The sequence below is a fragment of the Salvia miltiorrhiza genome, chromosome 8, assembly GCF_028751815.1.
Source record: "Salvia miltiorrhiza cultivar Shanhuang (shh) chromosome 8, IMPLAD_Smil_shh, whole genome shotgun sequence".
Lineage (NCBI taxonomy): Eukaryota > Viridiplantae > Streptophyta > Magnoliopsida > Lamiales > Lamiaceae > Salvia > Salvia miltiorrhiza.
The window spans coordinates 44,201,596-44,229,273 of NC_080394.1; the positions used below are offsets into that span (position 1 = coordinate 44,201,596).

The 27,678-nt window shown below is 39.8% G+C and overlaps 1 protein-coding gene across 1 annotated transcript; it reads right to left on the reverse strand.

Moving 5' to 3' along the window:
- Positions 1 to 5,226: 5,226 nt before the first annotated feature.
- On the reverse strand, positions 5,227 to 6,676 carry LOC130998521 (uncharacterized). Its single transcript, XM_057923935.1, has 3 exons — positions 6,277 to 6,676; positions 5,664 to 6,180; positions 5,227 to 5,584 (listed from the first exon to the last, which is right to left on the reverse strand). The coding sequence occupies exons 1-3, from the start codon at positions 6,674 to 6,676 to the stop codon at positions 5,227 to 5,229; spliced, it is 1,275 nt and encodes a 424-aa protein (XP_057779918.1).
- Between the last annotated feature and the right edge of the window lie 21,002 nt (positions 6,677 to 27,678).

Below are 27,678 nucleotides of genomic sequence, written 5' to 3' on the forward strand. Positions count from 1 at the left end.
CAAAGAAAACTCATCTAAGCTCATCTTAAATACTTATAACACTCAAAAACATTCAAGCCCATCATAAAACTCATCACAACTCAAATTGACTCTCCTCTTACATCTTAAACTCAAATCTCAAAGAAAACGTTTCAACAAACGCATCGTTTCAATACTCATCTCATTTTCATGCTCAAAATTTCTCAATCATTCATAAATGACCTCATACATCATATAACTCATTATACACACATAGATTCTCTTATATCATGCAAACTAAACTCGAATAAAAACTCACGTATCAACGTAGACTCTTAATAAAAGCATGACAAACGCTCACATAATGATCATAAAGCAATTAGACCTCATTAACTCATATAAACTAAACTAAGTCAAAATTTTATTTAGCCAACAATTGACCTAACCAAACATAATTAGACACTAATATCATGCTCAATTACATATATCCTAAGCCAATTCACTTATTAAACACATAGGCAAGAAAGTCCTAATTTTCATTAAACTAAACTCTTTGAAATTCTATAAACACACATGAAACATTAATCCAATCATGGATCTATCAATTATAACCATTTAATCTCACATATAAACCATCAATTTACAATTTAGGGCATAGATACACATATCCCTAATTTCATCAAACTAACTCACATCAAAGTCATCAATTAACATCATATCCTCAATCTACTCCATCAATCATCATCATAGACATCTCATAGACTCATTCTCATCATTAATTTATCATTTAAAACATCAACTCACAAATTCCCAATTTTGGGTAAACTAAACTCAATCAATTTTCACATCTCAAGGCATAGCTTTTGAAGGCACACATCAATCATCACCAAACATATTATGGATCTCATTTTTCACCCCAAATCAAGGAAAAAAAAAAGAAAAATTTTTGAAGGGTAGGAACCCTCAAATTTTCGAAAATTTAGAAAAAAAAGAAGGGGTGATTTTCTTGCTTCAATCTTCCAAATATACTCACATATAACATCATACAAGTTAGATCTATGAATATAAATATCACTTACCCAAGCTTACACGAAAAATCAAACTTTCTCTTTCTAACTTTGAAATCAAACTCCAAGGATTTCCTTGGATTCAAGGAGATAGAAGGTGTTTGAGTAAGATTTAGAAGGTGATTTGTATTTTTGGTATGATTTTGTGAAGCTCCGAAGGTCTCCAACAATGGATGTCAATGGAGGAAAAGTGAGAGATGAGGGAGAGAGGTGGTGGTCGAAAATGATGAGTGAAGGAGAGAGAGAAAATTTTAGCAAGATATGAGAGGATTTGGAAATCTTAGGAAAGATTTGCAATTAATGCTTTGGTTCTCTCTCTGATCTCTACACTCTCAATTAATCCACTTGGCAATTGGGTATTTAGGCACATGCTCAAAGGAATAAAATAATCATGTGAGAGAGTAGTAATTGAATAATAACAATAATAATAATAGAAATGTTACTCATTAATAAAATGCCATAGCATAATTATTCATGTGACCAAAATAAAATAATTATAGCACTAATATTAGAGCACTCACTCAATTATAATATTCCTCCTCGTAGGAAAAATAATTTGAAAATATTATGCTTGGAAAAATTTCCATAAACCGGCATTCTTTGATTTCTCGGTAAAAATAAGTTTACTTTCTTTGGAAACTTAATTAAAATTTCAAGTGCTAAAGTCCTCAAATAAAAATCATAATAACTTGCTCATTATAATATTAAAATAGGATTATATTAAAAAAGAGAAGAGAAAAAACCTAAACCCTTGAAAGCACAGAGAGCAGACTAAGGGTCGAGCCTCGTTAAAACCTCAGGAAGAGGTAAAAGAGTACTCATCTAAAAAGAAAAAGAAAAAAGTGTTTAGAAGCTGAAATGGGAGAATCTCAGAAACTCCGGCCGTACCATCGCCCCTAGAAAATCCCGGCTTCACAACACCAACGAGAACAAAAATAAACAAAGAAGACCCAAGGGAAAAAAGAACCGAACCAACAAACCCGACGTCTGTCATAGAAGGATCCCCGGCCGGTAATACGCCGTCGCCGAGACCCTCCTCCAGCCATCGAGCAAACAAAGAGAAGGTACCAATCCAACAAAAAGCACGAACGGTCAAGGAAAGAACCCCGGCCGGTGAGACGCCGTCGCCGAGGCCCTCCTCCAACCAACTGAAAACATCACGAAGGCACCTTCTCTGCAGCAGCCACAGAATGCAGGTGGTGTGAGCGCCGCAGCCACGTCCATCCCAATGCCACCCAACCAACAAACTCGAAAAACAGGGAACAAGCTCCATCCAAAAATCCATGAAACGCAGCCCAAAGAGCGCCCCCCAACTGTTTGAAGAAAAGTCACCGACGTCTGTCATAGAAGGATCCCTGGCCGGTAATACGCCATCGCCGAAGCCCTCCTCCAGCCATCGAACAACCAAAGATAAGGTGCCAAAAAGACAAAAAAACACGAGCTGTCTTGAAAAGAGCCCCGGCCGGTGATACGCCGTCGCCGAGACCCTTCTCCAGCCAACTGAAACTTCTCTGCAACAGCCACAAAATCCAGATGTGGCGAGAAATGAGAGACTCAGCCGGTAAGGCTCCGTCGCCGATCAGTCACGTAAATTCACATAATCAATCAGTCACGTAAATTCACATAATATCACGTCAAAGCAGTCGGCAAACACAGACAAACTAGACATCTCTCTGACCGACTCTTTTCATCAAGGTTCTCACTCTTTCTTTCTCGACTCTATTTTCAACTCATTATTCCTATTTTTTTAATAGGACAGTCAATCTCTGATAACTCGATATCCGGTAATTCTATTCCTGGTAGTCGGAAATAAAATAAAATCTCAACTCAATTCAATCAGCATCTCTGACTCAACTCATTTCTCAAATCTCGTCACTCTAACTCCATCATTGGTTTGTCCACTCGTAACTCTATTTGAAAGACAATCTGTCTTATCTGCTCATAAAAAAAAAGTAGTCTCGCATCTCGACATCTCAGTACTCTCAATAGTGTTAAGACACTATCTCACAACATAAGGAAAAGTATGGGGTGTTACATTATATGCATGAGACGTTTGGCATGTGTTCACTGAGTGCTTTTGTACTCAGCCCTGCATATGTTTTCTAAATGTGCAGGTTGAGCCGATGTGGTGATGGTGCTGCAATGAGCGAAGTCTCCAGGGTTGTTAATAAATGTAGTTAACCTGTCTAGAATATGTCTTCATACATATGTCTAGCTACTTTCCGCTGCAAGATGTTGTTGATGTTATAGTATGTTATGTCGTACTTTGAGTCTTAAGAGAATGGTTTTATATGATGTACAACTTGATTAATGTTATTAATTAAGTTTTTATGTTGTCTTTCATAGACTGTTTAAATGAGTATTAATGAGTATTTATGACGAGTTTTCTTAAGTTGAGTAAGTTTTACGGTTCCAAATGATGCCCCTTTCTTCCCTTTATTCTTTAACTCCATCCCTAGTCGTAGATCACTCGGCTTAACTATCCTTAGTTAAGGCGGGCTGCGACATTGGCGGTATTCAATGTTTTGTATCGGAGGTATTATAAATTTGCACGATGGTATTATAAAATAGTACGATAGCATTATTAATTAAACCATTAAGTGTTGGATTTGTATACTGAAAGCAAGAACGTTTTATGCTTGTATACAATGTTTCCTAAGTTCACTATCTAATCTCCTATCTGATTGTGTTCATGATTGCATATGTATGTTCTTTATCTCTATATAAGTAGATTATATGGTGTGTTGTAGATCACAGAAGACCATATAATTGGAATAACCTTAAGAGATATAATATGATCACAGCCGAAATAACTCTAGGACAAGTTATTGGTTTAGGCTACAGTATAGATGGAAGTAGTTTGTCTTGGCTACTTGTCTATACTGGTACGTCATTACGTATTGATAGGACCACAGTTTGAGATGTATTCTTCTATCTGACTTAAGTGAAGAATCAAGATCTCGGTGACTTATAAATCTTAATACTAATAAGTATTCAGATATATATATTAATTCGTATATCACTTTGACTTACTATGGGTGAAAGTTATATACTAACTCGAGTACTCTGTATCTTGGGTGATAGCGGTTAATATATGATATTTGATTATCTGTATTAGTACCCGTATCTGGCATAGGATAATGACATCCCCTTAAGGAGCTCAATAAGGTTTATTACGCTAAACCCTGCAGGTTGATTAAGTTCAGGCGTAATAATAAAGTTTGAGTGGTACTGCTTAAGGAATTATTAAGAGATTAATTAATTTAAGCTGTCAGAGCTCTAATTAATTAATGGATGTCGGATATTTTAAATACGGAGATTTAATAAGTCTAAATACAAGCCCCTGACTCATCACCGGCAATAAAGGGGTAAGTCAGTATCGGTTCTCTAGTGGAATGAACTGATATTTATAAATTAATTATGGTCTGGGCTGACCATGGATAAATTAATTTATTTGAGGCCCATCTTTATTCCTTGTATCTGGTCCCTGGACTGGCCCAATGTCTCCTAGCCCTAGAAGGAGAGAAAGACGCCTCCTACACTAATTCTGTGCCCACACGTATTTAATTTTATTTAAATACAGCTGTCAGCTCTCAGGGAAAAACACACTGATAAAATATTAGGGTTTTGAGAGCTGTGGGGCGCAGGGAAGAAAAACGTGTGGGACTTATTTCTCTCTTGGGACTTTCATAGATCGTTGTCCATCCAACGGTGAAAGCTGAGCGGGATACAGTCGAGAAGATCAGAGCTGGAGTCAGATTTTCGCAGGAAACCATGTTCTGGCAGTCTCCGTAAAATGGCCATAACTTCCTCCACAGAACTCCGATTCAGACGAATAAGGCGGCCACGGAAAGCTCTCTCGAAGACGAAGAAGTCGTATTTCAGCACAAAATACGATTGGAGGTCGTTTGAGGGGTCAAACGGAGCGTTGAAGTTGGCTGACCTGTTCAGCGACAGATTGACGAATTCTTAGGAATTCTTCAGGTATTTCTGAACTCCAACGTGCAGCTGTTAAATTCATATGAGCATGTTAGGATTAATCGTTGTATGATAAATTAATAATAATCCAAGAAACGATCATCGGGCAAAGCGGAACGTTAATTCAGTTTAATATTCCTTCATTAAGATACTAGAAAACCATAAGAACATGCATCCACGAATAACAACAAACACAATTAGAATGTAGAATTACAACAAACACTCATTCATCTTGCAGTAAGTAAGGACAATTGGGACGTGTATGCGATCTCGCTCCACACAAACTACACGTCTTAGGAACACGACTTTTGCTTGTAGATTTTCTTGTGGATGCCGCATTGCCTGGTGTCGTCTTCTGCTTTTGTGAATCTTTCTCAGTGGGTCCCTTATATCGTATTTCTTTTGGCTGACCAGACTGTCGCTTCCATAGTGGAGGTAAAACATAAATACTTGCAACATCTGCATGGACTATCCATGAAGCATGTGACGGGACAGAGTTTACCCAATACGAGTATGCCTCTCGTAGCTTTGCTGATTGATAATAGTCTCCAACATGCTTAGATAAGTCATCGCCTAAATGCCTGCATTATTTGTTTAAAATAAAATTTAGTTTAAGAAGCTAGCAAAAATTATATCATATAAGTGAAAACAAGTGCGTACCTTATAGCTGCAACAACATGCGGGCACGGTAGTAGGTTCATGTCCCATTCGAAGCACGTATAAGACTGCGTTTGTACATTCACTTTGAATGACCTGTTTGAATCTTTTACTTTGAAAGCAGATGGAGACATGGCAACCTCCTCATATCTCCGCGACCTCTCCAATTCATCAGTAAGCTTTCGTAGAGCCTCTGGTGTAATATTTACAGAAAACGTCTTTGCAGCTTCCTGTCTTTCATCAAACCATTTTTCTATGATATGACGGATCGCCTCAACCATAGAGCATATAGGCAGACGTCTTGCCCACAGTAAACGAGAATTGAAAGATTTAGCAATATTTGAGGTCAGAAAACTATAGCGACGAACAGGACACTTAGATCTAGCCCATCTCTCAGGACCAACCTGCATAAGTTTGGTATATGCTCCCCCGTCTTCGTTTAATGCCTTTAAGCTTGCCATTGCCTTGTCAAAATCACTCTCTCGATATGCATAAGCCGCCTTTTGGTAGAAAGCAACAGCTGCCTTGCCATACCGAGTAATTTTATTCAACAAATGATAGTAGCACAAGCCGTGTGCAGCGTGTGGATAAACTTCCTTAACCGCATTCTATATACTGATATGGGCATCGAAAATAATCAACGTCTCAGAATTCTGACCATAAGCCTCATTCAACAGATAGAAAAACCACTTCCACGATTCATCATTCTCAATTGGACCAATCCCAAAAGCTATTGGAAACACTTGTTCGTTGCCGTCCTTTGTGACGGCAACAAACAAAATACCTTTAATGCGGCCCTTCAAGTGTGTTCCGTCAACAACAATTATTGGCCTCATGCACATAGTGTACGCGACTCTGCAAGAACCAAGTGCTATGAAGAGATGCTTCAACTGATCATTCTCATCAACTTCCAAGTCGGTCACCGATCCTGGATTGCACATCCGCAACATGTGAAGATAGCCTGGTAGCAATCCATAAGATTCTTCGTGTCCGCCGTATATTATCTCCACCGCCATATTACGGGCTCAGATCGCCACACTATAACTGGTTTGAACACCGTACTCTCTTTGCAAATCAACAACAATGGACCTCGGCTTCACTATGTCCCCATCCTCGCGCATTTTCTTTGCTATATATGTTGCGATTACACGAGCTGGTACCTATCTCACTCCAATATTTACGAGGTTGTCAGTGCATGTGTGGGCAGGCCCAAACTTTTGAACCATCCAAAAGTCACCATGCTGAGTAGCTCGTAACAAAAATGGGCACCGAGTCCGATATCTGTATTTGAACGTAATCCTATCCAAGTCCGATCGAGGAATGATAAATTCTGCACGACGTTCCAAATGCCACAACCCCACCGCTAATTTCAGCTCTTCTTTGCTTTCGAAGATAGAACCTTCGCTCAACTCATCGGGATCTGGTATGTTGTCAAGTTTGCCTGCAAATAAATTGACTGAAAAATCCTTCGGAACCACCAGAACTAGCCAATTGCTCATTTCCGCAGTTTGTTCGGGTCCCAACTCTTCTTTAAGCCTTTGCGGGTTTGTCTGCATTATCATGGACATAAGCTGCCCGATTCCACCCTCCCGACGAATCCAAGCAATATGCTCAGCAAATGTGCCATAATCAACTCGAGCAGACTCACACTCTTCTACTTCTTCATCATCCTCATCTTCTTCATCATCAGTGTCTGTTGATGGAACATACTCTTCATCATCATTATTATCAGCAAACCAATCAAAACCTCTCATGTGGTTTGAGATGGGCTTCTCGAATGAAGTGGGCTGAGGAGGGTGCTCATAAGTAGATGCATACGGTATCTCAATCGAAGGCCGATAAACTTCTTGCTCCGATTGGGAAGTGTCACCATCATGTGTCACATAAACCTCTTGTTGGATTTGTATACTGAAAGCAAGAACGTTTTATGCTTGTATACAATGTTTCCTAAGTTCACTATCTAATCTCCTATCTGATTGTGTTCATGATTGCATATGTATGTTCTTTATCTCTATATAAGTAGATTATATGGTGTGTTGTAGATCACAGAAGACCATATAATTGGAATAACCTTAAGAGATATAATATAATCACAGCCGAAATAACTCTAGGACAAGTTATTGGTTTAGGCTGCGGTATAGATGGAAGTAGTTTGTCTTGACTACTTATCTATATTGGTACGTAATACGTATTGATAGGACCACAGTGGGATATATTCTTCTATCTGACTTAAGTGAAGAATTAGAGATCTCGGTGACTTATAAGATCTTAATACTAATAAGATGTCAGATATATATATTGATTCGTCTATCACTTTGACTTACTATGAGCGAGAGTTATATAGTAACTTGAGTACTCTGTATCTTGGGTGATAGCGGTTAATATATGATATCTGATTATCTGTATTGGTACTCGTATCCGTATAGGATAATGACATCCCCTTAAGGAGCTCAATAATATTTATTGCGCTAAACCCTGCAGGTTGATTAAGTTCAGGCGCAATAATAAGGTTTGAGTGGTACTGCTTAAGGATTACAAAAGAGATTAATTAATTAAGGCTGTCAGAGCTATAATTAATTAATGGATGTCAGAGATTTTAAATACGAGGATTTAATAAGTCTAAATACAAGCCCCGACTCATCACCGGCAATAAAGGGGTAAGTCAATATCGGTTCTCTAGTGGAATGAACTGATATTTATAAATTAATTATGGTCTGGGCTGACCATAGATAAATTAATTTATTTGAGGCCCATCTTTATTTCTTGTATCTGGTCCCTGGACTGACCCAAAGTCTCCTAGCCCAGGAAAGGAGGGAACACGCCTACTACACCTTTTCTGCTCCTCCTACGTATTTATTTTTATTATAAATACAACTGTCAGCTCTCAGGAAAACACACTGATAAAATTAGGGTTTTTGGAGAGCTGTGGGGCGCAGGAAACGTGTGGAGCATTCTCTCTTGGGACTTTCACGGTTCGTTGTCCATCCAACGGTGAAAGCTGAGCGGGATACAGTTCAGAAGATCTGAGCTGGAGTCAGATTTTCGCAGGAAATCAAGTTCTGGCAGTCTCCGAAGAACAGCCATAACTTCCTCTAAAGACGTCCGATTGAGGTGAAACAGACGGCCACGAAAAGCTCTTTCGAAGACGAAGAAGTCGTATTTCTGCACAAAATACGATTGGAGGTCATTTGAGGGGTCAAACGGAGCGTTGAAGTTGTCAGACAATTGACGAATTCTTCTGAATTCTTCAGGTATTTCTGAACTCCAACGTGCAGCTGTTAAATTCATAGGAGCATGTTAGGATTAATCGTTGTATGATAAATTAATAATAATCCAAGAAACGATCATCGGGCAAAGCGGAACGTTAATTCAATTTAATATTCCTTCAATTGGTATCAGAGCCCAGGATTATTTTCTTGGCTCTATTATTAATTTATGTACGATTAATAATGTGCGTTGTTTTTACTGCTGTTGTTCTTCGTGGCTTGTTGATTCGTGGGATACATCGTTTGACGTTGTAATCGTTTTTCACCGCGAGAAAATCCGTGGTTAGATTAGGTTCTTCAAATTGTATTTGTTTTTCCTTTGTAATCTGTAAAAACTGGGGAACGAGACGAGGACGACGACGAATCAACATCGAATGAATGGAGATTGGAGTGCCGGGAGGCGGCGGGCGCCGAGGGCACGAAGGGCTGCGCACTCCGCGAGCCCCGTGCGCCACGGCGCGCGCACAAACTCCCGGGCTGGATGGCTGCGGTTGGACTAAGGAGTGGTGGTGGCTGCGCACGCCGAGGGCTGCGCGCGCGCACGCTCTTACGCGCTGATCGCTACGCGCCCGGTCCAGCGTTGCCGTGCCACCGCTGCTGCCCTTTGTCTGCTGCACGCCGTGGGCTACCAAGGCTGGTCAGGTAAGGTAGGGCTAGGGAGGATAGGCGGCGAGCAGGGGCTGTGCACGCCGAGGGCTGCGCGTGCGCGTTTTGCGCGCTGCGCGCCCGGCAGGAGCGCCGCGGCCGCTGCTGCCGTTGCTGCTGTCCTCGCGCCGGATCTGCCGAGGTTGCCACGACCAGGAGCCGAGGTTGTCGTGCCACTGCTGCTGCTGTGCTGCTGTTGCTGGACGCTGCGGGCTGTTGCTGGACGCCGAGGAGGCTGCTGCCGTGCCGAGAGAAGCCGCGCCGGGCTGTTGCTGTCGCGCCGAGGGCTGCGGCGCCGAGGCTGCTGCTGCTGCGCCCGTTCGGCTGCTATCGAGGTGCGGGCGGCGGCGGCGCCTAGGGGATCCCAAACCCTAGGTGGCGCGAGTTTCGTCAAACCCTAGGGGGCCCAAACCCTATTTTTCTACACGGGCTTGATAGGAGATGTTCAAGCCAATTTTGTTTGTTTTTGTTTTTATTTTTTTTCTGTTCTTTGTAATAGATTAGAAATATGGGATTCCACGAATGGGTCACGAAGAACTTTATTCTTTTAATTCTGTTCTTTGTATGTCTTGGTGTTAATCCTTTATGCTCTTTGCATGCTGTTTTTGTCTCTGCTTGTTAATATATGTTTACTAACTGCGCTTAGACAAGCATGCTAGGTTTATCGTTTTCTTAAGCATGTTTTAGAATTCTGCGAGCATGTTTTACATGTTGCGTTCTAGAAGTGCATGTTTAGGATTATGTGTTGAGCATGATCAAACCTTTTGAAAAAAAAAAGACTAAGCTGTATTAATAATTTTATAGATGATTAAAAATTATTTAAATTTTCACAAACGATCTCAAGACAAAGTGATTAAGAATGTGAGTAAACGTCCACACGATCGTGGCTTACTTCATGTTTTGATTTCACAAGTTTGTCAAGTTGAGATTTCTATTAAAAATATTTAAATCTATTTAAGTAGTGAGAGTTATGCAGTAAACGTCCACCCATCGTGGCTTACTCGTATAATTTTTCACGAGTACTTTAGAGGATGGAATTAAATAAGATAACTAAGAAATTAAATTGAATGCGGCATGGTCCTAGTGAGTATGTCAAATTTGAGAATTTAATTTCGAAGTTAGATTGTGGTTATTGTTTAATAATTTTTATTCTTAAAATTATATAGACCTCCACATGCGGTCTCTAGACAAAGTGATTAGCAATGTGAGTAAACGTCCACCCATCGTGGCTTACTTCACATTTGTTTTTCATAAGTTTGTCAGAAGAGGTTTCTATAAAAATATTTAAACCATTAAAATAGTGGGAGTTATGCAGTAAACGTCCACCCATCGTGGCTTACTTGTATAGTTTTCATAAGTACTTTGGAGAATGGAATTAAATAAGATAACCAAGAAAGTTAAATTGAAAGCGACATGGTCCGCGTGAGTATGTTAATTTCGAGAATTTAATTTTCAAGGTTAAAATGTTGTCATTGCTTAGATATCATTTCAAGTACAATGTACAACTCCCCATCGGAGTCCCTTCTTGATAATGATATGGTCTAGTTAAAGGAGCCAACTATTAATTTCCTTTGTCAAAAGGTTAAGTTGACATGGATGGAAATTAAACGACTAGGTTAATAGTCTGGTTGAGGAGTTTATGTGTAAACGTCCACCCATCGTGGCTTGCACATAGAATTATTAGAGCGGTTGGAGGTTTCACTAATATTGTTTTTATCAAAAGGTTACAATATTATTGTTACGAACTATATGCGTTCATGTTCTTACATGTTTAAATTGTTTACTTTCAGATATGTCTATGTCTCCTACTGTTTTTATTTATTCTTGCACTAAGTTCTTTTTACCGGTCCACATATATAAAATGGAAACGCAGTTTTTGGATTTCTATCTTTATCACAAACTAACACAATTTTTGTGTTGCTTACTACCCCACGTTCTTATGGTCCGAACAATGAGTCCACTGATGAGAAAAAGGAATTACATAAAAGGTGGCATGAGACGAATAATGTGGCTATATGTTATATTATGAGTACAATGTCACAAACCTTGTAGCTCCAACATCAGGGCATGGACGATGCTATTAGCATCATGCTGAATCTCAAGAAAGTGTTCGGGGAGTTGGACTGAGCTGTTCATTTAAATTTTATGAGAGTAATCTCGTTATTTTTATGAGTGAGCACAGCTCAGTGCACGAGCATGTCATGCAAATTTTGACGGATTTGACTTGCTCAGTGGGAGTATCGACGGTGAGGCAAAAGTCGATATTATCCTGAACTCTCTTTCCAAGTCTTTTAATTAAGAACTTCCGCCTCAATGCTGTTATGAGCAAGAAAGATAATACTTCTTTTGAGTTGTTGAATGCTCTAGTTACAACTAAGGAAGTTGTTGGAAAGAGATGTGCAAGCACTTGTTATTGCCAAAGGAGAGCCATCTTCTTCGTCGTTTGACGGGAAGAAGAAGGGTCCAAGGGGCAAGAAAGACAAGGGAAATAGTGGGAGTAATGGTGTGATAAGATTGGGTATTGGAAATTTCTTCTTTCAATACTCAAGGCAAAGGGTTAAGGTACTTCACTTGCTATAGTAACTGAGACATGTCAGCTCGTTTTCTACTCAGTTGTGAGTAGTGGATAACGAGAGAAACTGATAATGATTGTTGCACCTTGCATGACTTTTAGGCTGACAAGGAAGCTGAGAAGTGATGAGATGATTGTCTTCATAGGCAACGTGACTAGAGTCGCAGTTGTTGCAATTGAAGACTTGTCTTTAAGTTTTAAAGACATAGTTTAGTTTTTTGAGAGTTCCTTATCATGTTTAAAAATTTTGAATAGATGGATCACATGTCATTTTTTATAGTAGTATTTATATCATAAGAAATGACAAAGTTGTCTATTCTGGTATTTTTGAACATCTCTCTTCATACTATAACTTATCTGCAAAATACCTTTATATTGCATTTACATCATCGAACAAAAGAAAGAGAAAAGTTAAGGCTAATCTCTCATGAGGATCTTACACATATATTGATACCCTAGATTAGGTCACATCTATCTTAACAGGATCCAAAGGCTCGTGTCTAAATAGTACATTGGATTCAATCCAAGTTGTACCATTTGGAACCTGCGAATCCTGTATAGAGGAAAAGATGGAGACCGGGTCATTCATGGCAAGGGGATAAAGGGCCAATAATGTGTTATGAATGATCTTTTCTGATTCATTGTCAGTGTTTGGGATTCCAACCCAGTTTACTACACCGTGTAATCCCTATATAAGATGGTGTGGTGGAGAGAAGAAATAGGTCACTCTTGAAAAAATATGTCCGATGATGAGTTATGCATCTTTGCAATTAGTCCTAAAGAATCAGAAGGTGGTTATTAGCAATGACACACGATTCTTAGAAGTGGACTATGGGAATAATTACTAATCCAAGTCAGATAGTGTGCTTCAAGAAATTGAAGACATTAGACAGGCGATTCCATCACCCAAGCCAAGTGTGCAAGAGTTTTGTACCACAAGACACTGCACGCACTGTTGACACACATGTGCCACCACAGATCCATTGTAGTGGGAGGGTTGTGGGACAACCCGATCGATTTATGTTCTTGGGAAGATCTTTGGATTCAGTCCCTGGTAGTGAATATAAGAGAATCGACCCAGATATCTACATGGAATTAGTGGAAGACGAGAATGTAGATTCCTGGCACGCCTCAATGGAGCAATCCATTAAGAATATGGGTGTATACTAGAAAATCTTGCTACCAGGAGGCAGTAAAGCTTTAGGTTGTAAGTGAGTATACAAGATAATGACAGGCCCGAATGAGCAAGGTCGTAGCTTTCGAAGCTAGACTGGTGGCGAAAGGTTGTGCCCAATGTAAGGGTATAGGTTATGATGATATTTTCGCCAGTGCCATGCTCAGAACATTCGGATCATTTTACCCATAGCAGCTCACTTAAACCATCGAGGTCTGGCAAATGGATGTCATATATATTACCTTGAAAAAGGTAAGGACAACCATGTGCAACAACCTGAAGGTTACGTGAGGGAGGGAGAGAAACATCTCGTGTCAATCGCTCTCGTGTCATCGGTGATGTGGTTTATCTTGCATTTTATGTAGACAATATCCTCCTAATTGGAGACAATATGGAGCTATTGTCAAGACATAAAGTAATGGTTATCCGAACAATCTCATATGAAAGACTAAGGAGGTACAGTATAGTACATCTTTGTGATCAAAGTAATAAGGGATCACTAGAAAATGATGTTGGGCTTATCTCGAGTGTCTTACATTGATACTGAGAATACTCGTTGTAGTATGAATACCGCCAAGAAAGGATTGCTACCTTTTAGATATGGCGTTCCTTTATCTAAATACTATGTCTTAAGATGCCTATTAAGGTTGAGGAAATGAAGGCAGTATTCTACGTTTCCGCAGTAGATAGCTTCATGTATGGATTGTTATGTACGAGATCTTATATTTGCTATGCAGTTAGCATGGTTGTAAGATATCTGTATAGTCCTAGTTAAGGACACTGAACTGTGGTAAATTATATTTTCAAGTCCCTGACTAGAGAATAAGGATAGTTTACCAGTTAGACAGTTTAGTTCATTTCTGGATTATATGATTTCGGATTTCCAGGCTGACCGGAACAAAGAATAATTACCTCGAGCTACGTGTTTTTCTTGGGAGGTAAAACCTTTTGGTTTGACCACTACCTCCAGGATCTAAGGGTAATTCCTAGTTTGCGTGAGAGCATCACCTTCGTGATACCTCAAGTGCAGTTGCGAACTCTAAGGAATCCAAGAACCACAAGGGGTTAAACACATGGAGAGTAAGTATCAAGTTATACGATTATTCGTAAATCGAGGTTTTTGTGCTCATAGAATAAATTCTCACATATTGGAGAAACCTACAAATCTTTTCACAAAAGGCTTATCGCAAATGGTCATTGAAAGATGGGAATGCGATTGATGCCACCCACTTAGGAAACTTTAAATATAAGTGAGAGAAGTGTTAGGTGATTAGTAAATAGACGCATTGTATACTAAAAGTTTGCTTTAGTATAAGTGGGAGATTGTTGGATTTGTATACTGAAAGCAAGAACGTTTTATACTTATATACAATGTTTCCTAAGTTCACTATCTAATCTCCTATCTGATTGTGTTTATGATTGCATATGTATGTTCTTTATCTCAATATAAGTAGATTATATGGTGTGTTGTAGATCACAGAAGACCATATAATTGGAATAACCTTAAGAGATATAATATAATCACAGCCGAAATAACTCTAGGACAAGTTATTGGTTTAGGCTGCGGTATAGATGGAAGTAGTTTGTCTTGACTACTTATCTATACTGGTACGTAATACGTATTGATAGGACCACAGTGAGATATATTCTTCTATCTGACTTAAGTGAAGAATTAGAGATCTCGGTGACTTATAAGATCTTAATACTAATAAGATGTCAGATATATATATTGATTCGTCTATCACTTTGACTTACTATGAGCGAGAGTTATATAGTAACTTGAGTACTCTGTATCTTGGGTGATAGCGGTTAATATATGATATCTGATTATCTGTATTGGTACTCGTATCCGTATAGGATAATGACATCCCCTTAAGGAGCTCAATAATGTTTATTGCGCTAAACCCTGCAGGTTGATTAAGTTCAGGCGCAATAATAAGGTTTGAGTGGTACTGCTTAAGGATTACAAAAGAGATTAATTAATTAAGGCTGTCAGAGCTATAATTAATTAATGGATGTCGGAGATTTTAAATACGAGGATTTAATAAGTCTAAATACAAGCCCCGACTCATCACCGGCAATAAAGGGGTAAGTCAATATCGGTTCTCTAGTGGAATGAACTGATATTTATAAATTAATTATGGTCTGGGCTGACCATAGATAAATTAATTTATTTGAGGCCCATCTTTATTCCTTGTATCTGGTCCCTGGACTGGCCCAAAGTCTCCTAGCCCAGGAAAGGAGAGAACACGCCTACTACACCTTTTCTGCTCCTCCTACGTATTTATTTTTATTATAAATACAGCTGTCAGCTCTCAGGAAAACACACTGATAAATTAGGGTTTTTGGAGAGCTGTAGGGCGCAGGAAACGTGTGGAGCATTCTCTCTTGGGACTTTCACGGTTCGTTGTCCATCCAACGGTGAAAGCTGAGCGGGATACAGTTCAGAAGATCTGAGCTGGAGTCAGATTTTCGCAGGAAATCAAGTTCTGGCAGTCTCCGAAGAACAGCCATAACTTCCTCTACAGAAGTCCGATTGAGGTGAAACAGACGGCCACGGAAAGCTCTTTCGAAGACGAAGAAGTCGTATTTCTGCACAAAGTACGATTGGAGGTTGTTTGAGGGGTCAAACAGAGCGTTGAAGTTGGCTGACCTGTTCAGCGACAGATTGACGAATTCTTCTGAATTCTTCAGGTATTTCTGAACTCCAACGTGCAGCTGTTAAATTCATAGGAGCATGTTAGGATTAATCGTTGTATGATAAATTAATAATAATCCAAGAAACGATCATCGGGCAAAGCGGAACGTTAATTCAGTTTAATATTCCTTCACCTCTGTCTCGACCTCAAAAGCACAAAGTCGAGAAAGTTGGTCATCAGTACTTAAAAGAGATCGGATGATCCTACCACTTCGAGATCTCGATAGATAGTATAAATTGTAGACGGTACTCAATGAATTTGCCATCAAGTAGTAATTGATATTTTGCCTTAACTCCGAAATGCTTATGTTATTTGTCTGAACATAAGCAAATGTAGCACCTCCACCACAATATAAGACATCATTCCAATATCCTCCATATCTCACAAGGACATTTTTCCACTCTGTCATCTGTAAATTACGAATAAATTAAATTAAAATACAAATAATATATTCTCCTATAAATTAGCTTATACCACAAATCATTAATCGCTCTAAACCAAATTATTTACGAAGAACCCATCAATTAAATCTTTATTCATGAATATGCGAAAATATTAAACTATTACACGATGGTATTTAATGCGACGGTGTTTATCGACATTCCGAAGGTATTTAACTACAATTCGAAGGTATTTACAAATAATTGAAAGAACGCTTAATTACAACACAATTGCATGGACACTATCATGATAGAAATCGGGCGGTATTAAATGAGTAAGCAATGGTATTTACCATTTCGACGAGGGTATGTACATATTCGACGACGGTATTAATTTATTAATCGAAGGTATGTTCTCCACATGCAAAAATCACCTAATAATATCAACAATGTCTATATACACTACAATGATAAATATGCAACGGTATTACACTATTAGGAGATGGTATTAATCAAGTAATCGACGATATTCATCAACATTACGAAGGTATTTATCTCATATGCAAAGGTTGTTAGAATAGAATGAAAGAATACTTAATTAAAAACAAAATTGCATGGACACTAACATGATAGATATACGACGGTATTTACATTTTGTTACGATGGTATTTAAGATTTCGACGACGGTATGTACATATTATAGGACGGTAATATGCTATTACTCGAAGATATATTTTCCACAAGCAAAATACACCTAATATTAGCAACAATTTCTATGTACACTAGAATGATAAATATGCAACGGTATTAAACTATTACTCAATGATATTTACGAAATATGTAAGAGTATTTAAAATAAAAGTAAGAATTACCTTTAGTTGATAGATATGCGATGGAATTTCTTTTCTCCCAATTCTCCAATGAAATGGCAGCTGAGAACCCCAAAGCTTCCAAGAAGAAGAATTATAACTTAACAAATATGGAGGCCTTTGAGACAACTTGTTTTGAATGTTTGTGTCATATTTAATTCATCCTTTCAACATATATGGGGGCCTTTGTGTTTAATTTATGTTTAATTTACTTACTTGTGAATGTACTAGGAATCACTTTATATTGACATGAGTGTACTTGCAAGAACTTTATATTAATGTGAAAGTGAAATTAAAAGGAGCCAGACATACTTAGAATACCGCTGGAAATAAATTTAATACCGTCGTTGAAAAAAGAAAATACCATCGTCATAATCACTATACCGTCTGAATATTTGAGAATATCGACCGGCGGTATTCTCATTTGTTCTGATGGTATTTTAAGTTTTTTAGACAGTATTTTCCATGGTGTAGAGAATCTTTTGCATCCTTTTAACCTGTAAATATTATTTTCGTATAATATTTACATATGTGCGGTATTTCAAACTCATTTTCTTCGGTGGTATTTTAGGCACAAAAGGTGATGGGGGAATCATAAGACCAAGTTTATCGGTTGAAAAAAATCAACCTGGTCGCATGCCATGTCATTAATAATGGGGAAAAGGAAAATAATAATTAAAAGTGGCGAATTGGAGGTGGTCGACCTGGGCAAAAAACCGACCTCCCTTGGTCTCTCTCTCTCCCCTTATCTCATCCATTGAGGTGGTGACACTTGTCAACATATAATTGGTTCAGTAGATTTTATTTAGATAATTGATAAAAACTATTATATCTTTTATATAAAATATTTAAAAATAATAATAATTATACCAAAATTTATATTTTTTCGTTCTCTTTAAATAGAGACCACTCTTGTTATATTTCAACACACCTTCAAGTTCTTCTATTTTCATTCTCTACATATAACATCTAGTGTTTCTTTCTCTATTTTTCAATGGATCGAGGCAATAATTCTTTCTTCAACTCTCAATATTTCAACCCCTCCCAAGACTATTATCCAAATCTTGCTGATATTCCAAGCTCCAATGAATTCTCAGAGTTTGATTATGATATGAATTCAGAATTCTCGCAGAATCCTACTGATTCTCCTAGCGGGCTATATGAGAACTAGGTCCCAACTTCGCAATAGAGAAGATCACAGCTCTCTATTACATGACTTGATTGAGCATATATGGCAAAAGTTTGGAGATGATAATTAAATGCGTAGTATGTATTGGTTTTTTTTTTCCATTTCGAGTTTGGATTGTTGTAATTTATATTTTTAGTTTGTCGTAATTTAAATTTTTATTAGTTTGTTATTTTTTGTATTTTAGTTTTTTATAATATTTTAATTTATATTTAATATTATTAAAATTATTACGAATAAAAATAATAATAAAATAATTATAAAATTATGTTGTGGTTGGGTGGTTGGATGGTTGGGGTGGTCATTGATAAATGAACAAAAATAGAGGTGGTTGGGTTGGGATGAATATTAGTGATGTGGAAGAGAGAGAAATTAATTAAATATTAAAGATGGTTGGATGGTTGGGTGGTTGGATGGTTGTTGATAAACATGGTCTAAGAGGACAAATGATAGAGAATCATAGTACACTCCTTCAACTCATGCGTGAACAATTATTGAAGAATCCTGACAACCATAAATAACCGTGTACATGTGTGTTGACAAAATATATTAAAAAATACAAATGGTTAAAAGTTGTAGATGATAGAAAAAGTGGTTAAAAGGTGTAGATAGTTTTATAAAGTTGGGTACTTTTACAAATCCCCTACATATTTCATGTCTATGTGTGAGATTTCAAATCTAGTTCTGACTTTGGTGTAGAGAAATACATATTGTGAAATAAAGTTGAAAAGAATGGTACAAACCTTGTTCAAAGTCTGTTTAGTAAGTTGTTGTTTTTGCTATTTTGGTTGTACCAAAAGAATGAACAAAAATTGGTTCTGCAAAGTGACAAAAAGGAAGTTGGTACATCTTGTAAAAAGAAATAATAAAATATCACCTTGATAACTGGATTGATGGTTGTCTTTGGACTCCTGACGTAGAAATAGTTTAATGGCAGATTCTGTTAGACAAGGGAAAAGAGATTCCTCTTTATGTGAAAAGTAAATACAGTAGAAAAATGGAGTGCTCCAAGATAGTGGAGAATTCATTCACGCTGAACTGGCCTGGAATGGGCTTAATACAACAAGTCTACTTAATTTGGGCTTGACTTCAAAATTAATTAATCCAAGGCTTATTAAAATATATAGGGAAAAGGTGCAAATAGGCCCTTGAAGTAGTAGCCCCTATAACTGTGTGTGCAAATAGGCCCCCAAGTCTTAAAAATTGCTCAATTAAACCCCTCTGACCAAACGCCGTTTGGTTCTGTTAGTCAACCTTTTTTATTTTGTAATTAAATGTGGGGCCCACCTTCACCATTCTCCTCTCCGACAACCTTCCTCTCTCGCCAGAATAAGGATTCATGTCCCTTAGTCTATCAGCCCATCTCTGACGAAATCGCCATCGGCATATCGCCTCTGCCCCTCACCTCTCACCCCCTCCCTCTCTTTTTCTTTATCTTTTTTTCTTTCTCTCTCACGCCAACCGCCTCTATCTCCCTCTCTGTCTCCTCGCCGCTACACATGCGGCGCGCGATCGCCACCTCCGCCACCTACTCAGTCTCGGCGTTACCTTCTCCTCCTTCTCCCGCTTCTATACTTTTCTTCTCCCTCTCTCTCTCTTTTGCCTCGAAGAATATCACGCGCCGCCCCACCATTTCCCCGATCAATATGGATCCACGGGCAAATTCAGCCTTTGTTCGTAAGGCATAACATTTTGTACAGCTTGTACAGTGAGAGAGTTGGTGAAAGAGTGAGTTGCTCGCCGATTTTAAGGAAGAAGACGACGTCGCGTGGGCAAGGGCAGTGACTGTGGTAGTGGCTGCTGCCATCGAATGAAGGGGAGCGACTATTTGGGGATCTAGGTTTTGAACAGGGAAAGAAGAGTCGATCGGGGCGGCCACGGCAGCTCGTGACGATGGCGTAGAGACGGCAATTTTTGGAATGGATTTTGGAATTAGTGTGAGGAGACAGAGATAGTTGAGAGGAACCGTGGTGGTTGAGGGCGGCGCCTTTCGCTGGAGCAGGAGGCGGAAGGGGCGAGGGCTCTTTGTGTCTATGTGGGTGTTTTCGACGCAGGGCTCTTTGTGGCTCTTCCAACTCCACTTCGACGGCCACCACCACCGCCGACCGCCTCTCTCGCTCCTCAATTGTTACCTCCGTCCAGAGGACATGAATCCTTGTTCCGGCGAGAGAGGGAGGCTGTCAGGGAGAGAGATTGAGAGAATGGTGAAGGTGGCCCCACATTTAATTTAAAAATAATAAAAAAAAGGTTGACTAGCGGAACCAAACGGCGTTTGGTCAGAGGGGTTTAATTGAGTGATTTTCAAGACATCGGGGCCTATTTGCACCTTTTCCCAAATATATATATATATATATATATATATATATATAATAAATAAATAAAATAGATGATAGACAATCGAATAAAATGAGGGATACTTATAATAATATTTCTCATATAATCTGGTAATGGATTAAAATTTAATCGATCCAAATTAATAAAATTGAGAGTATATCAATATCAATTTCCTTGATGTAATAAAATTATTAAATACCGGGCGTGTATCAATAGTATACTTAATTAGAGGTCTTCTATATTTCCTATAAAAGGTTGGGATATCAGATGCCTCCCCCCTTAAAAGAAATTTCGCCCCTGAAATTTGCGTACCTTGGTAGTCTAACTCGGGGTATTGAGCTCTCATCTTCTCTTCTAGTTCCCACGTGGCTTCTTCTATCCCATGGTGATGCCAAAGCACTTTAACCCTAGGGATTTGTTTATTTCTTAAAACTTGAATCTTTCGATCAAGTATCTGGACAGGCTTCTCTTCATAGCTCAAGTCTTGGGCTAGGACTTCTTCATCATGCTTTATTTTGTGCTTTAGGTCAAACACGTATTTTCGTAATTGTGAGACATGAAACACATTGTGCACGTCCCCAATGCTTGGTGGCAAAGCTAATCTGTAAGCTACTTTGCCCACTCTATCTAGGATCTCAAAAGGACCTATATAGCGAGGTCGCAGCTTACCTCAGCTTTCAAAACGAAAAACTCCTTTTGTAGGGAAAATTTTGAGAAATACTCGGTCCCTGACGTTGAATTTCAATTCAGTGCGTCGCACATCAACATATGACTTTTTCCTGTCTTGTGTTTCCTTGATCTTTTGTTTAATTTGGTCAACCTTCTTGACCATCTGTTGAACCAGTTCTAGTCCAAGTAGCTTCCGTTCACCCACCTCATCCCAAAAAAAGGGTGATCTGCATTTGCGTCCGTACAGCGCCTCGTAGGGAGCCATTTCGATTGATGACAGGTAACTGTTATTATAGGCGAACTCCACGAGGGGTAGCAGGTCCTCCCAATATCCTCCTTTGTCCGCGACAATTGCTCGAAGCATATCTTCCAATACTTGAATTATCCGTTCAGCTTGTCCGTCTGTTTGGGAGTGGTATGTTGTGCTGAAGTTTAGCTTGGTGCCCATTGCTTCTTGCAGACCCTACCAAAATCATGATGTGAATCTGGTGTCACGACCGGACGTGATTGACACCGGTACACCGTGAAGGCGCACAATTTCTTTGACATATAATTTCGCAAGCTTTTCCAATCCAAAAGTCATTTGTATGGGGAGGAAATGTGCCGATTTCGACAGGCGATCCACGATCACCCAAATGGCGGTATTTCCATGTGCCGATCATGGTAAGCTCACCACGAAATCCATGTTGATATGTTCATATTTCCATTCTGGGATTAGCAATGTTTGCAATGACCCGTATGGCTTTTGGTGTAGAGCTTTGACTTGTTGACAAAAAAGTCACCGTTCCACGAACATGGCTATGTCCTTCTTCATTCATTTCCACCAGAATATTCTTCTCAGGTCCTGATACATCTTCGTGCTTCCCGGGTGGGCTGTATAAGGCGTGTCGTGTGCTTCACTCATGATTTCATTCTACAGTGCTTTGTTGTGTGGCACACAAAGTCTATCTTCAAATTTTAGGGCACTATCTTTATCCTCTGTGAATCCGTTGGGTTCATTCGACCTTGCAGCGAGTCTCATCTTTTTCAGAAACCAGTCCCCTCTTTGGGCTTTAATGATTCTTGCTCGCAAATTCGGGACAATTTCCATAGCAGCTATGCAACCCGATATTATTTCTGGAGGGTGTAATATTTCCAGTTTGAGTGCAGCCAAATTGCGTACTAACTTCTCCTGTTGGGTAATAAGGCATCCAAGCTTTGCTCCAGTTTTTCGACTTAGGGCGTCTGCCACAACATTCGCCTTTCCTGGATGGTAGTTGATAGTGCAGTCGTAGTCCTTTACCAGCTCCAGCCATCTTCGTTGTCTCATGTTCAAGTCTTTCTATTCAAAGAAGTATTTCAGACTCTTATGATCCGTAAAAACTTCACACTTGGCACCGTAGAGATAGTGCCTCCAAATCTTTAGAGCGTATCACGACTGCAGCTAGCTCTAGGTCATAAGTTGGATAGTTTAACTCATGAGGTTTCAGTTGACGGGATGCATAAGCTATTACCTTCTTGTCTTGCATCAAGACACACCCACGTCCCAGTCTTGAGGCGTCGGTGTAGACAATAAAACTCTTGTTTTCGTCTGGAATGGCTAATACTGGAGCAGTAGTTAGCCTTGTCTTGAGTTCCTGAAAGCTTCGTTCACATTCTTCCGTCCACTTGTACTGGTTTCCCTTTTTTAACAGTTGTGTCATTGGCCGCACAATCTTGGAAATCCTTATATGAACCTCCTGCAATAGCCCGCCAATCCTAGGAAGCTTCTGATCTCGTGGGTGTTCGTCGGTGTTCTCCATTCCTTGATGGTCTCCACTTTGGCAGGGTCTACTTTAATTCCCTTGGCTGAAACAATGTGCCCAAGAAACATCACTTCGCTCAGCCAAAATTCACATTTGCTAAATTTGGCATATAACCGTTCTGCTCGTAAGGTTTCTAGCACTATGCGCAGGTGCTCTTCGTGTTGTTACTTCGTTCTTGAGTAGATGAGGACGTCATCAATGAAAACCAGAACGAACTTGTCCAGAAATTGGTGAAAAGCATGATTCAACAAATCCATGAACACTGGAACTTCATCGATCATTTTTTCTAACAATTGGAACTTCATCGATCATTTTTTCTAACAATTGGAACTTCGGGAAAGATATCTGGGAAATTTCTAACAATTGGAACTTCATCGATCATTTTTTCTTTTTCAAGTTGCCCTGATAGGTGAACTAGGTACGTCTAGCAGTTTCCCTTTCTCAACATTCCGATGGCTTTCTTGGCAGAGATTATTGGAACCTTAGCTCCCATCCGGAGTCCATGAAAGTTGGCCTCACCTCCTCCTGGTGTATGAAATGAGATTTTTCTTTCATCACAGTGGATTATGGCGCTGGTTTTGGTGAGTCAGTCCATTCCTAAAATTATGTCAAACTCCATCATGGAGATAACATACAAGTCGGCCCTAAGTGTGTCAGCACCTATGTTCAACTCTAGGTTCAAAATGAGATGCTTTGTTGTCATTCTTCCACCTCCCGAGGTGCTAATATCCAACGATTCTTGGATTAACTCCGGGGTCAAATTTAGCATTTTGCAGGTAGCATGTGAAATAAAAGAGTGGGATGCCCCCATATCAAACAAAGCTATAATAGGTATTGCAAGTACATTTATCATACCTGCCAGATTTCCTTGTCCCTGTGCTGCCTACTGCTGGTTAAGAGCCTAGGCCCTAGCATTTTGTGGTGGCCTCTGATTGCCTCCTGGACCTTGGTTTTGTCTCGGCTGGTTGGCCGGGTTCCGTGGCTGGTTTTTTGGGTTTCTTGGAGGGCTCCCAAAGTTCCTCTGTGGGCGGCCAGGGTTATATTGTTGTGGGGCTCCTCTATTCCTTTTGGGGCAGGTGTTGGCATAATGCCCTTGCTCACCACAATTGTAACAGACGATCACTTTTCTTAGGCATTCTCCTAGGTGAACTTTGTTGCACCTCGGGCATGGTCGCCTTTGTGGAGCTTGTTGCTGTTAATTGTAGTTTCGTCCCTAGTTTCCTGTCCATGGCCTCTTCCCATGTTCATAATTTCCTCCCTCGTCGCATTTCCTCTTTCCTTTCCCCATATCCGAGTGTGATGCTTGACCAGACTGTGGTGGGTGAGCAAACTAGGCAGGGGTCTTTGCCTTCTCCTTAGGCAATAGTGATTCGATGGTGAGTGCCCTGTTCATGGTTTGAGCATAGGTGAGGCCTCCTTAGCTTGCAAGGACGATTGCCATTTCATGGCACAAACCATTGTGGAATTTTTCTGTCCGTTTTTCATCCGTGTCCACCAGATGTGGAGCATAATGGGACAACTGGTTGAAAGCCCGATCATACTCGGCTACTGTCATGTTTCTCTGCTTCAGGTTCCAAAATTCATTTTGCTTCCTTTGACGGTAGCATTCAGGTATATACTTCTCAAATAGTTTAGTTTTTAACTCAGCCCAGGTCAGCTCTCCTAGTTGTTTCTCAGTCATAGTATTCTTTACTGATCCCCACCAGAAGTCTGCTTCCTCCACTAGTTGGTATGTGGCGCACTTAACCTTTTCATTTTTCTCACATTTTATGTATTGAAAGATTTTTTCTACCACCCTAATCCATTTTTCAGCATCTTCTGGTCTGCCCATACCGTCGAAAGTTGGGGTTTCTCCTTCCTAACTTTTTCTGCTGCAGTGCGGTCGTGAATTGCAGGATGTACAAAATTTTCATAACCATGTCCTCTTCCTTGGCCTCGGCCTCCGCGACCTCTGGCGCGCCCACATCCCCATCCACGACCACGTCCACGTCCACCAATGACAAAGTCGTCCTCTGGGATCTCGGCCTCGAATTCAAAATTGTGGTCTTCCATTCTACAGTTCATGTTTGTAGATTATTAGGAAACAAAAATCTAGTTAGCAATATACACATTCCTTATTGAAATAAGAAGTCCATTCAAGTACTAAAATAGATCAATAACAATCAACAACATTGGTTGCATATGGCTAAGCATTCATGAGCAGTCAAAAACAAGATAAAACAACTGGATATGCAGTGTTCGGACAAAGCTCGGGCTATCTACTCCTCGGTTTTCCATGAAAACAAAATGAAATCCAACACCTATGCTATTTGTCAAAATTAATGCCATGGTAGCATCATCTAAGATAAGTCTGTGATGGAGCCATCTCCCAATAGTGGTGAATCTTCATCCTCCCAGTCATAGATGCCCACAGGGTCCTCCTCGGGGTCTTCCTCCTTGATACTTATGATAGGGATGCCGTCATCTGCCATTTCAGGGAAGGCTGGGGGAGTAGGTGGATTCTTCAACATAAAATCCAGTCCCATCATGTCCTCCTCCGGTAGGGCAAAGGGTTACCCATAATCCTCCAGACGGATGTGGTGACGTCTGGGTACCTCGGGCTCAATGGCTGGTTCCTGCTGCTGGGCTACCAATGGAGGTGCTGGCACATCGACCACTGGGCCCCTGGGTGGGGTGCCCTCATACTCATCCCTACTTTTGCGATAAAGAATAATAGGGGCTGTTGCATCTGCCCGCTGCTCTAGAGGGAAAAACTGGTGCGATGCCAAAGGTATCTCCACTGGTGGAACTGAAAGTGAAGGGGCAGTGAGTCCATGGCTCGCCCACCTATTGAAGATTCGTGTACTAAACAACACAAAGTTTTCGAGGGGTCAGGACGTGAATAGCTATGGGTGTGAGGTAGCATCCAGCTATTCGTCAGCCCAATCTATCCAGCCGAGAGGTAGTAGGCGGATAAGCTGTTGATCGACCTCGTTGTCCGTGACACCTACCGCCTTCGCAACCTGCCAAACATGCACGAATCGCCCTAAAAATGCTCCAAAGGGCTCGGTTGAATCCCATCGGCACAACCAAAAACATCGGAACTTGTCTTCCATCTCTTGAGTATGTCTCATTCGATCGATCATATCCCTAAGTGTAGGGAAGCTTGGGGGTGGTTGGGGTGGTTCCATCTGAAAGAATTAAGTTCTATATCAAATACTAGCAATGAAAAAAAAAGTGTAAAAGAAGTTTAAACAGCTCCTAAGGTCCATTCTCTATATTCGAACATCCTGGGTGATTATCAAGTTCTGTTAATCCTATCTCAGTGGTTCTACTACTATCTCATAGGTACTTCTAGCTTTCTATCTTATTGTAACAATTTGTGGGGTTCCTAACACTCTTTTAAGACTTTCCTTATTGGCAGTGGCACTTACAACCACAACATATCATCGTTCTTGTTAGGTCGAGGGGATTCGAGAAAATCCAACTCGACAAACATTTCCTGCGGAATCGTCAAGGGCTCGATCTGTCCCAAAACATCATTTTCTTGAGTTATCCACATCCTTTGATAAAATAATCGTTGTTTGGAATGGTTCTTTTTCTTTATAGGGAACCTCGTTTCCATTTGAATAGTTTCAAAATACTTTTGAAGATTTTACAAATACATTTGAATTCATAAAATGAAACGTACCTTGAGATGGTGGTGTGACGGAGAGCTGGGAATGTTGGCAACATTAAGGAATCTAGAGGAACAATTCTAGACTCAATTTCAAAGAATTTGAGGTTATCAGAGATGCGAAAGAAAACCTAAGCTCTGATTCCACTTGTTACAGCCCGTACTTTGGGGGAAAGATAAAAATATAGTAAATGAATGAGCTTATTAGAATGAAAGAGATAAGTGACATAAATGAGTTTATAATACGGAAAAATCCCCAAGGATTCGATTAGGTTTAGTTCCACAACTCAGATACTTTAACATTCAAAACGATGCAGCGGGATAGAAGTAATGAGTCTGAGCTCAAATGGTTAGATTAGACGTTATTCAGGAATATAGCTAGATTAGCTAAGGAGTAGATAGTAGTTGGAACAAGGAACACTTCCCAGCTAAGCACCGTACACGGCAACCGCCTACCCTGAAAACATTTAAAAAGAATTTGGACTGACTAATGTACTCAGTGGGCACGAGTTTTCAAAATATTTTATGAAATGATAAAAGCAGTTTATCCAATACCACAATCATGACTTAGAAGGTTTTAAAACAGAAAACCACTTCCAAGCATGACAAAATATTTTCTTGTTGAGGGCACCCATGTACGTTCGATTGTTACTCGCTTTCTTTCCCCCATTCACTGATCTTGGGACATGCCCAGTCAGATCCAAAATCTGTTATTGATCTCGGGACGCACCCGGTCAGTATTAATAACCTTAATTGTGCTTCGGAACACGTCCAGGCAAGCACCC